Source organism: Mustela nigripes, chromosome 1 (assembly GCF_022355385.1).
Source record: "Mustela nigripes isolate SB6536 chromosome 1, MUSNIG.SB6536, whole genome shotgun sequence".
Lineage (NCBI taxonomy): Eukaryota > Metazoa > Chordata > Mammalia > Carnivora > Mustelidae > Mustela > Mustela nigripes.
Genome location: NC_081557.1, coordinates 73,412,390 through 73,428,254, shown reverse-complemented (window position 1 = coordinate 73,428,254; position 15,865 = coordinate 73,412,390). Strand labels below are relative to the sequence as shown.

General features: G+C 33.1%; 1 protein-coding gene across 1 annotated transcript in view; it reads right to left on the bottom strand.

Annotated features, from left to right (window-relative positions):
• The window catches only part of CNTN5 (contactin 5), a 784,689-nt gene that overhangs the window by 526,829 nt on the left and 241,995 nt on the right, over positions 1 to 15,865 (bottom strand). The window contains exons 3-4 of the mRNA XM_059391830.1: positions 4,087 to 4,210; positions 3,783 to 3,958 (exon numbers count right to left, since the gene is read on the bottom strand). Coding sequence (XP_059247813.1) covers positions 3,783 to 3,958; positions 4,087 to 4,210 — 300 coding nt within the window. The remainder of the gene's footprint in view (positions 1 to 3,782; positions 3,959 to 4,086; positions 4,211 to 15,865) is intronic.

The window sequence follows — 15,865 nt, the reverse complement described above, 5'->3', positions numbered from 1 at the left end:
TGTTTATTACAATTTATTTATTTGAGAGAGAGAGAGAGCAGGAGAGAGGGGAGGGGCAGAGAAAGAGGGAGAAGCAGACTCTCCACTGAGCATGCAGCCTGACATAGGGCTTGATCCCAGGACCCTGGTATCATGACCTGAATTGAGGGCAGATCCTTAACTGACTGAGCCACTCAGCCCCTGGATTTGTGTTTTATAACAACTCATATGTTGGTTATAAGGATGAAATGAGTTAATGTATTTTAAAACACTTGGAGCACTGTCTGCCACATAAAATGTTCAAGGAATATAAGCTACTTGAGGTCCTAAATAAAGGATGTTCTTTTAAAAAATCTGTTTTACTACATTGGTTCAGTAATAATGTCTTCTGCCCACTTATTGTAACTTATTTGGGACAGTCTTACATGCACTTCCAGCATCTAGATTTTAGTCTCCCATTATCCATTGTAGTCAATGAAAAGTAGCTGAACTTATGATTGACTTATGGGATGTGGGTACAGGACCAAAATATTATTACTGGAAAGTTAGAATATTTTAAGATATATTTCTGGTTAGAGTATGCTTGGGTTGTTTATTCAGTTGAGCATTCATCTCTTGATTTTGGCTTATGTCATGATCTTGATGTCCCAGGGTCAAGCCCTGTCATCAGGCTCTGAGCTCAGCAGAGAGTCTGCCTGAGGATTCTCTCTCTCTCTCTGTCTCTCCCTTTGCTCTCCATCCTTCTCGTGCTCTCTCTCTAAAATAAATGAATACATCTTTAAAAATATATTTATATATTTCTGGTTAATAGGAGGGAAGAAGCTAGCATTAAGTGAGTCCTGTGACAAACTGTGACAGTTTGTGTATATATATATATACCTGCAAAATCTCATCTGATTCTAATAATACTCAGAATCAGAAAGTTTAATACAATGCACATGTATATAATATACGTATATAATCTCCAAGCAAAAAGTAAAGTGACTCTAATAGGATATGTTTAAGTTTAATTTTCTTTATTGGTAATAGGATTGTTAATATATGGATATCTTGAGTCTTCAATTAGATATGTATCTATTAAAAATATAGATTAGTACATTTTTCCATGAATGTAATTAGGAGAGACTGACCTGGCACTTAGTTAACACTGTCCAATAAGTCTTAGAATCACATCATTTTAAACAAATATGTCATATTCTAAAAGGTAAAGCCCATGTGAAAACTACAGACTTAAAGTGTTATTGATATAACAAAAATAATCTTCAAATTATAAAAGAGATCACATCTGTTAAACAGGTCTCATAATCAATTTCATAATTTGTAACTTTTGCTTAATTTTATGACATTTAAAATCTTTAACAGACCCATGTATTAGATTTGAATATTTAATTTGATTAAAATAGATTTTGATAATTATCTAAATTTATTAAATATATTAGTTTCCCATGGCTGAAAATGTTAGTTTTAAAAGACTAGTTGTATATTTAAATTTTACATAAATAGTGACTATAGTTGTAAAAGATTAATGATAATCAGCTTTAAAATGTGTAAAGAGTGATGAACATTCTTCTAGCTGCAAAAACCCTTTAAACATTAAATGTTCTATCAACAATAAGTACTGAGTACATTATGTATCTAGCTAATGAGGCTAGACATAGAAAATCACGGTATAAAGGAAAGGTGACACCAAGTTTTGTTTTTGTTTATAATTTAATTTTTTTTCAGTGTTCCAGAATTCATTGTTTATGCACCAAACCCACCAAGTTTTTAATCTTACTTTTTCCTTTGTATCCTCTCACTTCCTTTCAGAAGCTCCTTTTTTTCTTTCTAAGTTCCTACCTCAATTTTCCTCCAGTCACAAATGTACCTTGGCTCCTGGAACCCATAGCATCCATACTCATATCCGAGTACACTAGAAAGAAAGTTGGTGGAGTCTTTGTTCTCCTTTCCACCACCTATATTTGCATTTCCCCCCAGAGATCTTCTGGAAAGAAGATAGAGCTAAACCTAAAGGAATTTTTATTTTTTATTTTTTTAATCTAATGGACATAATGTCTTCTAGGTGAAAAAGTAATTTTGAGGCAGAAGTGTGCCTTTCTCTATGTAAGTGACTGCTTCAACCAAGCACCTTATGGGCTCGTAGGTATTTATAAAATGGCCTTTAGAACACAGCTGAGTCAGGTGGGGGGAATGGGGAAAGGCAGGGTCATAAGATGCTACCAAGGAATGCATATGTATATTAACCCTGTGTTAAGTCAAAAATAAAGTAAATATTGCTCTAGACTAAGCTCAGGACAACTTGATACACAATAAGTAAGATAGATAGGGTTTTCCTTGCCTAGTTATTGAACTGAAAATGCTGGTACCAATGTGCTCACTGCAGGTGGGGGTGAGTATCAGATAGTTATGAATAGTCTTTGCAGAAATTATAGGGTAGTACAGTCATACAGACACATTGGACAGAAAATTTTGCATATTTTGCCTCCACTGGTGGTTTTGGAGAGAACAGTTGATATATAAGCTATTATGAATTGGTATACTTGTATCAGTATAGACCAAAGAGAAAGATATAAACCACTTAGTATTCATACATCATGTTCTCCAGATTTTCTGTATCTGTTTTGAAAGTACTACTTTATTTACAGAGAGCAATTAAGGGGCTATTTGTTTATTAGGTTACTCTTTCAATGTGCATAATGAAAAGTATTAGATTTTGTGTTACACCACATATTTTCTAAAACAAAAGGAGTATATTCAGGCTACTATCTTGGTATATTTGGTGTATGTAAAGTTCTGTCCTAAATACTTAACAAAATTTATTTTAAAAGATAATATTTAGATTTTTCTGGGACCTAGCCCTAAATCCATTATTATTCCTTTGTTTTTTCCTTTCTCCTTCACACTCCTATAATAGGATGTCTGGATTCTGGGTTAATTAGAAATAATATGTGATGGAGATTATATAGAGAAAATCAATTATTCCATTCTTCAGGGTGTAATTTTAAATTAAAAATAATTTTGTGATAAATTATATAGCCAATATAAGTTACATATAAATTATTAACATGAAGAAATCTACCCTCCTATTTTTTTTAAATATTGTAATCCTCAAGAATTTGTATTCAAGTAGGATTGTTTACTAAGAAATGATATTGTTTGTTTTGTTTTTTGTTTTTTGTATTGTTTTGCTTTTACTCAGTAGCCTATCCTCAATTTGGTGTAAGTCTTTATCATAAGTTACATAATTTCACAAGTTTTAAGAACTCAATACACATAGTTAATTAGATAAATGTTCTATTTTAGGAAATGTATTCTAGTATATATGTTTAATTATATGTATGTATCTTTTTTTAATTAAAAACTGGTGTATCTGTGTGAGAAATTGTAGTTGGAATCTGAAACATAAGCATTTCCGAGGCATTTCTTTAGTTTCCTAAGCAGAATTTTTAGAATATGTGATCTTATGTCTAAAGGAAACTATAGCTAATAGTGACTATAATAAACAGTAGAAAAATAAAAGCAGATAAGTAGATGTTTTAAAAGGTGGAGGAAAAAAAAGTTATGAGTAGTATTTTTAACCTCCCAGAGTAGTGTGTTGGGTTTATTTGAAGAAGGCAAACATTTCAGGGAGTTTTGAATATCTTAGAAAAAAACACATTGTTTACATAGTTCTAATAATTACCGAGATTTTACCACTATTTGAAAATTTGAGGTCTTCATTAAGCTTTTGCCTAACCAAACTGTTAAATTACATGTATACACACTATATATAGATACATGAAGAAAACATATACTTTACTCACAGGCAAATTGAAGTATGGCTTCTCTACTAAGAATACTTCCTAAAGTGTTGGCTGCTAAACACTGATAATGACCAGAATCCTTTGCTTCACTTGGATTACTGATAATGAAAGTCCCGTCGATCAAACTGTAGCGATAATCACTTTCCAAATCTATTTCTGTTCCATTTCGAAGCCATCTTAGGAAAAATCAGAAGACAAATATGTAATAAGTACTTGAGATATTATAATACTCCCTGGAAATGTCAGAATCTCATTGAAGGGAATTTTTAATACTTGAGAAAAATGATTAATAATGAACTTTTACCTGTAATTGGGAACTGGGTTGCCACGAGCTTCACAGTTCAATGCTACTTTCTTTTCATCAGAATCAGTTGGGAAAATTATATCTTCTGGTTCTTGTACAAACACTGGCCCATAGTCTACACTTTCTGTAAGGACCAAAAATGACACACTTTAAACTTTCTAAAAATATCAAGACTTTTTCTCTATTATTTTAATATTTAAAATTTTTCCTTTTTCCTTGTACTCAACAGACATACTAACACAAGAAAGTCACAACTAGCAAATTACATTATTTTAGTAAATTAGAGACCTACCTAGAATTTCTTTAATTGACTAAGATTTCTTTTAAAATTATGATATATACAATTTAATAAATATCTCAAATATTGGTGGTGTACATTTTCAAATACATATCTTGTATTCATCTAAAGCAGAGCTAAAGAAGATAATGCTAAATAAGAACATTTTAAAAAAACCTAAAAGTTGGGACAGCTGGGTGGCTCAGTGGGTTAGGCCTTTGCCTTTGGCTTGGGTCATGATCTCAAGGTCCTGGGATACAGCCCTGCATTGGGCACTCTGCTCGGTGGGGGAGCCTGCTCCCCACCCCACCTGCCTGTCTGCCTTCTTGTGATTTCTGTCAAATGCTAGAGTATAAGTGTGTCTGGGTGGCTCAGATGGTTAGGAGTCTGCCTTCAGCTCAGGTCATGATTTCAGTGCCCTGGTATCGGTCTGGCATTGGGGGTCCCAGCTCAGTGGAGAGTCTACTTTTTCCTGTCCCTCTGCCTCTCCCCCTGCTCATGCTGGCTTTCTTTTTGTACCTCTGTGTCTCGAATGAATAAATAAAATCTTTTAAAAAATGCTAGATTGTAAAGGATAAATTATGTAATGCAAATAAATATATTCTCATAGAATAAATGAGATGTCTTCAAAAAAAGTCAAATAAATCGGGGTGCCTGGGTGGCTCAGTGGGTTAAAACCTCTGCCTTCGGCTCAGGTCATGATTCCAGGGTCCTGGGATTGAGCCCCGCATCGGGCTCTCTGCTCAGCAGGGAGCCTGCTTTCTCCTCTCTCTCTCTGCCTGCCTCTCTGCCTACTTGTGATCTCTGTCTGTCAAATAAATAAATAAAATATTTTTAAAAAGTCAAATAAATGAATAAGAATATAAAAACTGTACACAGTTAAGTCTTCATTAGCAGGTAAACAATGTAAATAAGGAGATCAGAAGAGAAAGAGACAAGAGGGAAGGACACGTAAAATTATTAGGTAACTACTATATGCCAGATACTAATTTTATCTCATTTAGTTAATATTCAGAGAAATCTTATGATAAAGGTAATTTAAAAGTAATGAAAATTTTATTGAGAAGCAGAAATAATATTGAGCTTCAGATGATAGCTTGGGTTTCAAAAGTTTTAACATAATTCTGCCAGAGTTTTAGGATAATTCTGATGGAGAAATGATAAGTAAATGTGTCGGGGGAAGTATTAGTCTTATTAGCTTGTAGTAGTGCAAGAATTCACAGAGTTATATGTGGATCTAGGATCTTTTACATCTTGAATTGTGAATTTAGAAGAAAGTAAATTTTTTTCTTTATTTTTATCCATCATGAATTTTATTATATAGTAACCTTAGATCAAGATCCTCAAGCCCTTACCTACTAGATGCCATCAGCACACCTTCCCAAAGTATATAATCAAAAATGTCTCCAGAGATTCTTAAATGTCCCCTGGGTCAACATTGTCCTCATTTAAAACTACTGCCTTAGAAAAATGAAGAGGCAAAATTTTAGGAAAGACATATTTCTAATACTTCTTCTAAACAGTTGGAGATTCACATTCTTTGTAGATAACCACAAGAAAATATCAGGAAAGAAATACAAGAATGAATGTCCCAGGAAACTCAAGCTTTAAAAAATTATTACTTAAAAAGATAAAAACCTCCCTATTTAGAATAATGGGTTTAGAGTACATTTATACATTTTAAAAAAAATATGTATTCATTCTTTTTTGGGCAAAGAAAAATAGAAGTGTTCATGGCACTCTAAATATTCACCCAATAAAACTGACCATTTAAAAAGCAGGCATTGTCAAGTATTTTGTTTGAGTCCTAGATAATCTAGCTGAAGTCCTTTTTTTTCAGCTACAAATAATAAAATATTACATGAAAGTAACTGAAATGTGTTTCTATGTACCAAATCACATTGCTATCACTTAAAACTTTTACTCAAAAATATAAACAAGTAATATAATAAAAAGAACTAGAGAAAATTATTGTCAAAATATTCTACTTGCTGTTGCATCATAGTGCATTTATAAAATATTTGGAAAAGCACATGAAACCTCCTTAAACTCTCAGTTATAGTTAAACTGCATGATGGAGTCATGAAAATATATCTCTTCTAGTCTTTACACTATAAATATGATCATTAAATCAATATTATAAATTCCTATAATGCATAAAATCAACATTTAATAAATATATTTTATATTTTTATATATTTCAAAACTCTTGAACTATATGAGTCAGACACACTTGGGTTCAAATTCTAGTACCATCATTTTCTAACCTCCTTATTTGTTTTTACTTTTATCCTTTGTACTCCATTTATTAACTATGGATGATCATGTCTCCTGAAGATATTATTATGAGGATTGGTTGACATCAACATGTATACTTGGTATACATAGTATACACAAGTGCTCTATAAATTATAATTAGTAATTACAATAACAGCAACAACTAACATTTCTTGTGGTATAATTACTACATAATAGACATTATACTGAATTATTTATATGCAATGTATCATTTAACACTCACAACATCCATGTGACTAGAACTAATCCCCAGTTTTATAGATGACAAAACTGAGGCTGAAATTAATGAAAAAAATGTATATAGCAAATACATGGCAAACCTGGGATACAAATCCAGGGCTGTTGGAATCTAGAATCTGATTATCCCTGCCACTACTATTACTATTATAATTTTTTCACAACATTTATAAAACATTTTAATATATGCTGTTATTTAATTCTTTAAGCTTAACATTACAATTATTTCTAAAAGAGATGAAAACTCTGAGGTTCTGAGAGGAGACTTCTCCAAAATTAGCAATGTAATAAACAGTTGATTTTAACTAAAGGTCTATGGTTCTAAATCTTTTGTTCTGAAAATTATCAGAAAGGACAAGAGAAATAAAGGTTGTCAGGCTAGAGAAATGCTAAGAGGTAAGATTACACACTGAAAAAATAAGAGACTGACCTAAACAACATGTATTCTGTTGTGACTACTCATCCTCTTTTCAGTATCTCTTTGTTCAATTGTTACTTTTAAAAGCATTTTAGCAAGCAACCGTCCTCTCTCTCTCTCTCCTTTTTCTTTTAGAAATAAAGCTCACTGTAGGGGTTGAAGAGCATGTGTAGAACTTCCCAGTCCTCACCAAAGGGTAATCAATGATGATTCTAGCTCTAAAAAGATTCATTTTTAAGATTCCATACCAAGAATGTATTATTATAGGTAAACTCAGACAGTTTGATTCACTCTCCTGCAGTAGTACACTACACCTATTGATGAAGACAATGAATTACTTTAAGCAATGTCCTTCTATTTTGCAATTTTTAACTTAATGGAATCTGTAACTTGTGGAGATGGACTTCATATATGATAATCATCACAAAGATCTGGATAACAAGTAAATCAAAATACTTTTTTAACAAGGTAGAAATCTTTGAGATATTTCTGTAACAGGCAGATCCCATCACATACAATGTTAATTTCTTATAGGAGTAATATTTTTGAGTGATTTTTTTCTTAAAAATCAGCCTTTTTTTATGAACAGACTATATAATGTGAGTGGCTATTGTCTGTGAAATATCAGATTCACACCTCCAGAATGTCCTTCCTCAGAAGAGAATTGTTTCAATTTAAAAGTGATCTGTTGATTTTCTCCTACAAAGAATGATGAAATTAATACACTTTCTCTCACTTCCCCTATGTGTACTCCCTAAATTTTCTGTTTTGCTCCTTGGTTCAGAATATCTGTTTGTTCTTTACAACTGAAAGACAACGTGGCTGGGTATCAAATTAGGGGTTCAGTATTAATTTCATTAAAGCCTGTAGATGTTTTCCGCTCTCTGATCGCATTAACATTACCATGGGTAAGTCTGAGTCAGCCTGCATTCCTTCACTCCTAAGTGATTAGTTTTTATACCTGGATGTCTGTTTCTTTCCCCTTTCTGGATTTGTCTTGGTGTTTAACGTTTTATATAACTATAGGTTCAAGACTTTTTTGTTTGTTTGTTTGTTAAGTTTTATGTATTTATTTTAGAGAAAGAGCATGGAGAAGGACAGAGGAAGGGGAGAGAGAGAATCTCAAGCAGACTCCCTGCTGAGTGTGTAGCCTGTCACAGGGTTAGATCTCCGCATGAGATCATAGTCTGAGCTGAAATCAAGAGTTAGATGCTTAACTGAGCCACGCAGACATCCCAGCAATTTCTTTTTCAGGAAAATTTCTTTATTTGTTCAGTTCTCCTCATACCCATTAGGCATATCTTCAATTTTTTTTTTTAAAGTCTTCTCTATCATCTCTATAACAACTTTTATATCTTTAATCTTTTTCTAATTTGTTTGACTTTTTCAAATATGATAGCTACATTCTTATCTTTTCAATTGCCTTTGTATTACCACTAATGAAGTTTTCAATTCTTTAATGGTTTTATTTTTCCCTCACTGTTTCCTGAGCTTGAAAAGTTACTTCTTAACACATTCTGTCATCAGATTTAGTTTGATTTCACATATTTGTTCTTTAAACTATTCTTAGCACTGTTATTGTTAGTCATTCCCTTAGGGGGAATATAGTCGCCCCTGAAGATACTTTTTCAGTTTATGGTGGGGCCCACATTTGAGGAACTGAAATCTCTTGTTTGACCTACTGCCAGCATGAAACTGAGGCCTACTAACAACTGTATGAGTGAATTTTTAAGGGATTATTCTCTCAGTCAAGATTTCAAATAAGAAAGCAGCTACAATGACAGCTTGATTGAAATCTCATAAGAGACCTTATGCCAGAACTACCCTGCTAAGCCACTCCCAGATTCCAGACCAACAGTTTCTAAAAAAGAAAAGATGTTTTAAGTTGCTAAGTTTTAAGATACATTTTACACAGGAGTAGATAATTAATATGCTATTTTTTTCTCCTCTATTACTTATGAGAAAATGTATTTAAGAAAAAAAATAACTTTGAAAACTGTGAACTTCCCAGGAAAAACATAGGATAAAATAATCATTTACAAATAATGATTGTTGGAAAATTTTTTTTAAAAAGTTTAAATTTCATTGGAATGATATCCTTGAGCCATATACTTCTAGAATCAGAATAAATTTCCATTCATTTCAAGCATTCTTTCTAAAAATCTCTGGGATATTTATCTGTCTTAGCTTGATCACTTCCAGTAATGCATGAAGTCTTTACAAACTGCTGTTTTATTGCTGGAATTATATTAAAATAAAGTTCAAATTGAAATAAAAGGTAAGTTTGTTTCCTAGATGAAGACAGCTTTTTACTGAATTCTGCTCTAGAATATATATACTTTGGTCAAGATTTTCCTATGCTTGAATTGATTAGCACATCAATAATAACTTCCTTAGTTTACATAGATTTCCATTAAAATTAGAATATAAAGGCTCCATTAAGAATACTTATGTTCTGCTGATACAAAAGTATGGAGACATTATGTCTCTCTAGATTCTAAACTTGCCCTTTATATTGAAATCCTCTTTTAAACAATTGCTTCTTTTTCTCAATGATAAGGTCCAATGCCAGACCCCAAACCCCTCTCTACATGCTAGTTAACTCTAATTTATGGCCTTGTCTAGTTTATTCATGTAATGTTAACTAAGTGTATCAGTAATATAATCTAGAAGAAATATCAGCCTATCGTGTCAAGCGCAATTACAAAAAAATGCACTTTAAATCATCACTAATATTTCATGTGATGATTTCCAGAAGTTTTGAATTGTTTTACCAGAAATTACATTTTATGATGAAATTCACAGTTATAATGTGAGAAAAACTTTCCACACCATGGGAGCATCGGAAATGAATTCTTAAAGAAAATAACCAAACCTTCCTTTAATCTTAAATTTCTTTTCAACTTAAAATTGTTTTTTTATAAAAGCTGAACAAGTGTAAACTTTCATTACAAACTTTCCAAGTTTCCTAAGAACTGGAGTGCTTTATTTATTAAAAAGCACTGTGATGTATGTTTCATGGTTAAGTGGCATTATGCTGTGTACATAATATAAATTGAGAGTATAATAGACTTTCTTTGTCATTTTCTAATGTATCTACAAAAGAAAGATCAGATGATTCAGATATGCTATCACTTACAAGAATGGTCAAAATGTACCAGCCCAATATAAACTTCAGAAGATGCCAAACTACTAGGCCACCATATCAACAGAGGGAGGACATTGCTTTTTCTACCTTCTCATTTGTAATCCAGAATACAAAGTTTAAATAAACAAAATTCAAGCAAATAGTCTATCATGATATATAAATTCATTTTTAATTTCCTCATCTGCCTCTTTATTCAACAGTATTTGTGAAATTCCTAGTAAGCTGGCACTGTTCTTACTGATGAGAGTGGATAAAGAAGAGTATATAAGGTGGTTTTTGCTCAAATGACATATAGTTAAATTGGAGAGAATAGCATAATAATGTAAAACAATAAAAACAACTCTAAAAATTAACAATGTAATAAAGAATAAGGTCATAAAGTTTCAGTGAATCGTCTTAAAAATTCTAAGGTTTTATTAGGATATATTTGTCTATTTTTTAAACTGAGAAACTGGAGAGATCTGATTTTATACAGGAGTATACCATCCAACTGAAATACCTTCTCCCCTTCCAGAGGGAATTCTTATTCTTATAAAAGATCATTTAAATTTTGTATCTGATCCTCCAAAATAATTTATCAGCAAAGACTGTTTTGAAGAAACAACTGAAAATTGTCAACACAGAGATTACTTTGAGTTATGATGCCATTGCCCATGTGCCAAGTCAAATCTGTTAATAAGCCATGTCAACAATGAAATTCAGCCCAAGGTACTGAAGATATGAGGCAACAAAGTTGGCAAATTGCAGGAAATCTTCACATGTCAGAAGCTAGTGGTAGAAATTCTAAAGGGTGGGTAGACTCAGAGTGTTATGTAAATTACAGGTTGTTTATATCATTGAAGAAATGTAAACATAGCTCAATCCTAGTAGAAAATAATTCATTTCAGTTGTTTGTAAGAATCACCATTTTTCCACCCGATGTAGCATTTGTAGAATCTGAATCTCGAGTGGACTTCCCTAGTAAATCGAAAGTTCCTTGTCAGCATTACTTCTAATCCAGATTGCTCCTCTGTTTAAGAAAGATAAAATATTTTAAACTAACCATCTAATCACAAATAAAAGAATGAAATGCTCTCTACACTTATGTTACTCCTTCTAAACCACAACAACAACACAGAGAAATGAAGTCAAGGACTATATTATTGGCTGTTCATTTATAAAGGGAAAATGGATGTTATGTTAACACTAGTTAATAATCCTTGTCCATATCACATTTCAAAAAACTGTGCATATTCTGTAGGTGTTTGAGGGACTGACCCATAAGGGCTTTTAATTATCCTATATTATCATGAAAATTTCCAGTTTAAACTGGAAAATTTCCAGTTTAAACCTTAAAACTTTTTAGTCAATTAAATGATATATTCAAACGACCCCTTTAATTATTAACAACTCAGTTTCTTTCAAAACTAGATAATGTCTTTTGTTGGGTGGAACATTTGCACATGAAATTTGAAGTGGTGATAATCATTACCTAAAATAATAATATCAAACTGAAAGCAAAATAGGTCAGAGGACTCCACTTGACTCCAGTGAACAACATTCTCCCTTCCAGGTACTGCTCCATTACTCTTTTTTGCTTCATGAATTTAGCACAAAAATTTTTATTCATTAACTGTCTCCACTTCCTCACCTGAATCAAGTGTTAGTGTCTATTATACACTTCTTGAAGTCTTTTTTTGTTTTCCATCTCTTGCTCTGGCTTGCTCCTGCTGTTGGAAGTTGGCTACCATGTTGTGAACTATTCTATGGAGAGTATCAATGAGAAAGGCTTTTGGCCAACAGTCCATGAATTATTAAAGCACTCAGTCTAACAATTACCAGGAACTGAACCCCACCAACAACATATAAGTGTGCTAACAAGTGATCTATATCATTTGAATGTTGGGATGAGACTACAGTCCTGCTTTGTGAGAGACACAGAACCCATTTAAGCCACATCTGGGTTTTGTCTCACAGAAACTGTGAGATAATAAACATATAACCTTGGTTCATTTTCTTGATGTCCTCACCATACTTCTACATTTTCTACAGAGGATTCTTCTCACAATATCATAATTTTAAGGTTTTCTTCCTCAGATTCACCTATTTTAATTTTCTGTGTTATCTTGTGATCATCTCAAGAGGTTGGTATTCTACTCTAGGCAGCTAATCCGTATAGTACATTGAACTTTGTTTAATTCAGATCCTGATTATGCATTCTTTGGAATGGAAGTTAGATGGAAGACAGAGTTTTTCATGACCTAATATTGGCATTATTTTTGCCATAATTCATTCTCCAGAAGCAGATTACTGGCTTTGGGCCCACAGTTAAAGAGAAATGATAACACTATAAACATCAGGAGGTGAGAATCATTGTGAACCACTTTAGATTTTACTGAGTACAAGCTTCATTATATGACTGTCAGATTTTTTTATTTTAATAACTAAAATATCACATAGTTGAGGTCATATACCTTCCCTATCCTGGTGTCATTTCTTTGCTCTCATTTTCCTTTTGTCCTGACAGATAAGCATTATAGTCAACTTGATACCTCACATTCATGTTTTAAAAAATTGTGCCACATATCCATATGCATAAATAATATATATTATTTTGATTTTTAATCTTTTTACATATATGGTATATTATAAGTAGTAGTCTAACTTTCCTTGTTCACTAAAAATTAACTTTTGAGGTATATTCATTTTGTTTCTTAAATATATAGTTTATTCACTTTAACCATCTTAATATTTCAAAACATGAAAAATTATAATTTATGTATCCATTTCCCTTCTGATAACTATCTGAGTTGTCTCTAACTTTTTGTTGTTAAACATATAATGCAATAAACATGGTTTTATATTTCTTTGTTTTCCAGGTTTTATATACAAGAGTAGAATTGCTTTCTCAAATTTCTCTGCAAATTAGATTTTTACAATTTTCAGAAAAATCTTAACTCTATCTTGGAGTACTTCCGGGCTTAACTCTGAGCAGAAATGGGAAGGCTTTCTATTCAGGTTTTGTTACTTTTCTCATTTTTCACAAGAGTATGTCAACCCTAACTTTATTCTCTATTAAGGCAGAAGGGAATTACCTGAAAAAAGCCATATGTCAGGGTCTTGAAAGAACAAACTCAAAGTCACATCTAGCCAAGAACTATCAAATTCTAGGGTGAGGAAATAACAACTACGGAGGATTACTTTGGAAATACTCAAAACTCCCAATCTTCCTGATACTCTAAATGGGATTAAACTAGAGCAGTGAAAGACTTAAATTATATTGAACTGGGTCTCCAGCCTGGAGACTTGCTACTCAAAGCATGGTTCAACAACCAGGAGCATCAACATAACCTGGGAGGTTTTTATAAATGCAGATTATCTGTCCTTACTCCTGGTCTATTGAATTTACCAAAAACAAGTGTACCCTGGAGTTCTAACCACTCAATACATTCTATTTTGTTGTAGTCCCATAAAATAATTATTCTTAAAGAATACAAATCCCAACACATCTCTGCCTAATGACTTTGACACTGAAGTTAATATAATAAGAGTTTTAAAAAAATTTGATTTATTTATTTATTTACTTACTTACTTACTTACTTATTTACTTTTTTAAGTGATCTCTACATCACTCACTTGGGGCTCAAACCCAAGACCACAAGATGAAGAGTCACATGCCTTCTGACTGAGCCAGGCATGCCAAAGCTTTATTTTTTTAAGAGCAGTTTTAGATCTACAGCATAACTTAGAGGAAAGTAGAGATTTCTCATAAACACTTCATTTACACACATACATATCTTCTCCTATTAGCAAGATAAATTGCCAGAATGATACTTTTTCTTTTTAACTAAGGATAAACATAATGTGACACATTATGATCACTCAAAATCCATCACTTTCATTAAGTTCCACTCTTGGTGCTGTACATTTAGTGGGTGTAAACAAATGTTTAATAACATATCCATCATTGTGATGCTCCAAGTATTTATTTTATTACTATTTTTTAAATTTTTTATTTTTTTAATAAACATACAATATGTTTTTATTCCCAGGGGTACAGGTCTGTGAATCGCCAGGTTTAGACACTTCACAACACTCACCATAGCACATACCTCCTCAATGTCCATAACCGAATCTCCCTTCTCCCACCCCACCCCCAGCAACCCTCAGTTTGTTTTGTGAGATTAAGAGTCACTTATGGTTTGTCTCCTTCCCAATCCCATCTTGTTTCATTGATTCTTCTCCTACCCCATAACCCCCCATGTTGCATCTCCACTTCCTCATATCCGGGAGATCATATGATAGTTCTCTTTCTCCACTTAACTTATTTCACTAAGCATGATACGCTCTAGTTCCATCCATGTTGTCGCAAATGGCAAGATTTCATTTCTTTTGATGGCTGCATAGTATTCTGTTGTGTATATATACCACACCTTCTTTATCCATTCACCTGTTGATGGACATCTAGGTCCTTTCCATAGTTTGGCTGTTGTGGACATTGCTGCTATAAACATTAGGGTGCACATGCCCCTTCAGATAACTATGTTTGTATCTTTAGGGTAAATACCCAGGAGTGCTATTGCTGGGTCATAGGGTAGTTCTATTTTCAACATTTTGAGGAACCTCCATGTTGTTTTCCAGAGTGGTTGCACCAGCTTGCATTCCCACCAACAGTGTAGGAGGGTTCCCCGTTCTCCACATCCTCGCCAGCATCTGTCATTTCCTGACTTGTTAATTTTAGCCATTCTGACTGGTGTGAGGTGATATCTTATTGTGTTTTTGATTTGTATTTCCCTGATGCCGAGTGATGTGGAGCACTTTTTCCTGTGTCTGTTGGCCATGTGGATGTCTTCTTTGCAGAAATGTCTGTTCATGTCTTCTGCCCATTTCTTGATTGGATTATTTGTTCTTTGGGTGTTGAGTTTGCTAAGTTCTTTATAGATTTTGGACACTAGCCCTTTATGTGATATGTCATTTGCAAATATCTTCTCCCATTCTGTCAGTTGTCTTTGGTTTTGTTAACTGTTTCCTTTGCTATGCAAAAGCTTTTGATCTTGATAAAATCCCAAAAGTTCATTTTTGCCCTTGCTTCCCTTGCCTTTGGTAATGTTCCTAGGAAGATGTTGCTGCGGCTAAGGTCGAAGAGGTGGCTGCCTGTGTTCTCCTCAAGGATTTTGATGGATTCCTTTCTCACATTGAGGTCCTGTATCCATTTTGAGTCCATTTTAGTGTGTGGTGTAAGGAAATGGTCCAATTTCATTATTCTACATGTGGCTGTCCAGTTTTCCCAACACCATTTTTTGAAGAGGCTGTCTTTTTTCCATTGGACATTCTTTCCTGCTTTGTCACAGATTAGTTGACCATAGAGTTGAGGGTCTATTTCTGGGCTCTCTATTTTGTTCCATTGATCTATGTGTCTGTT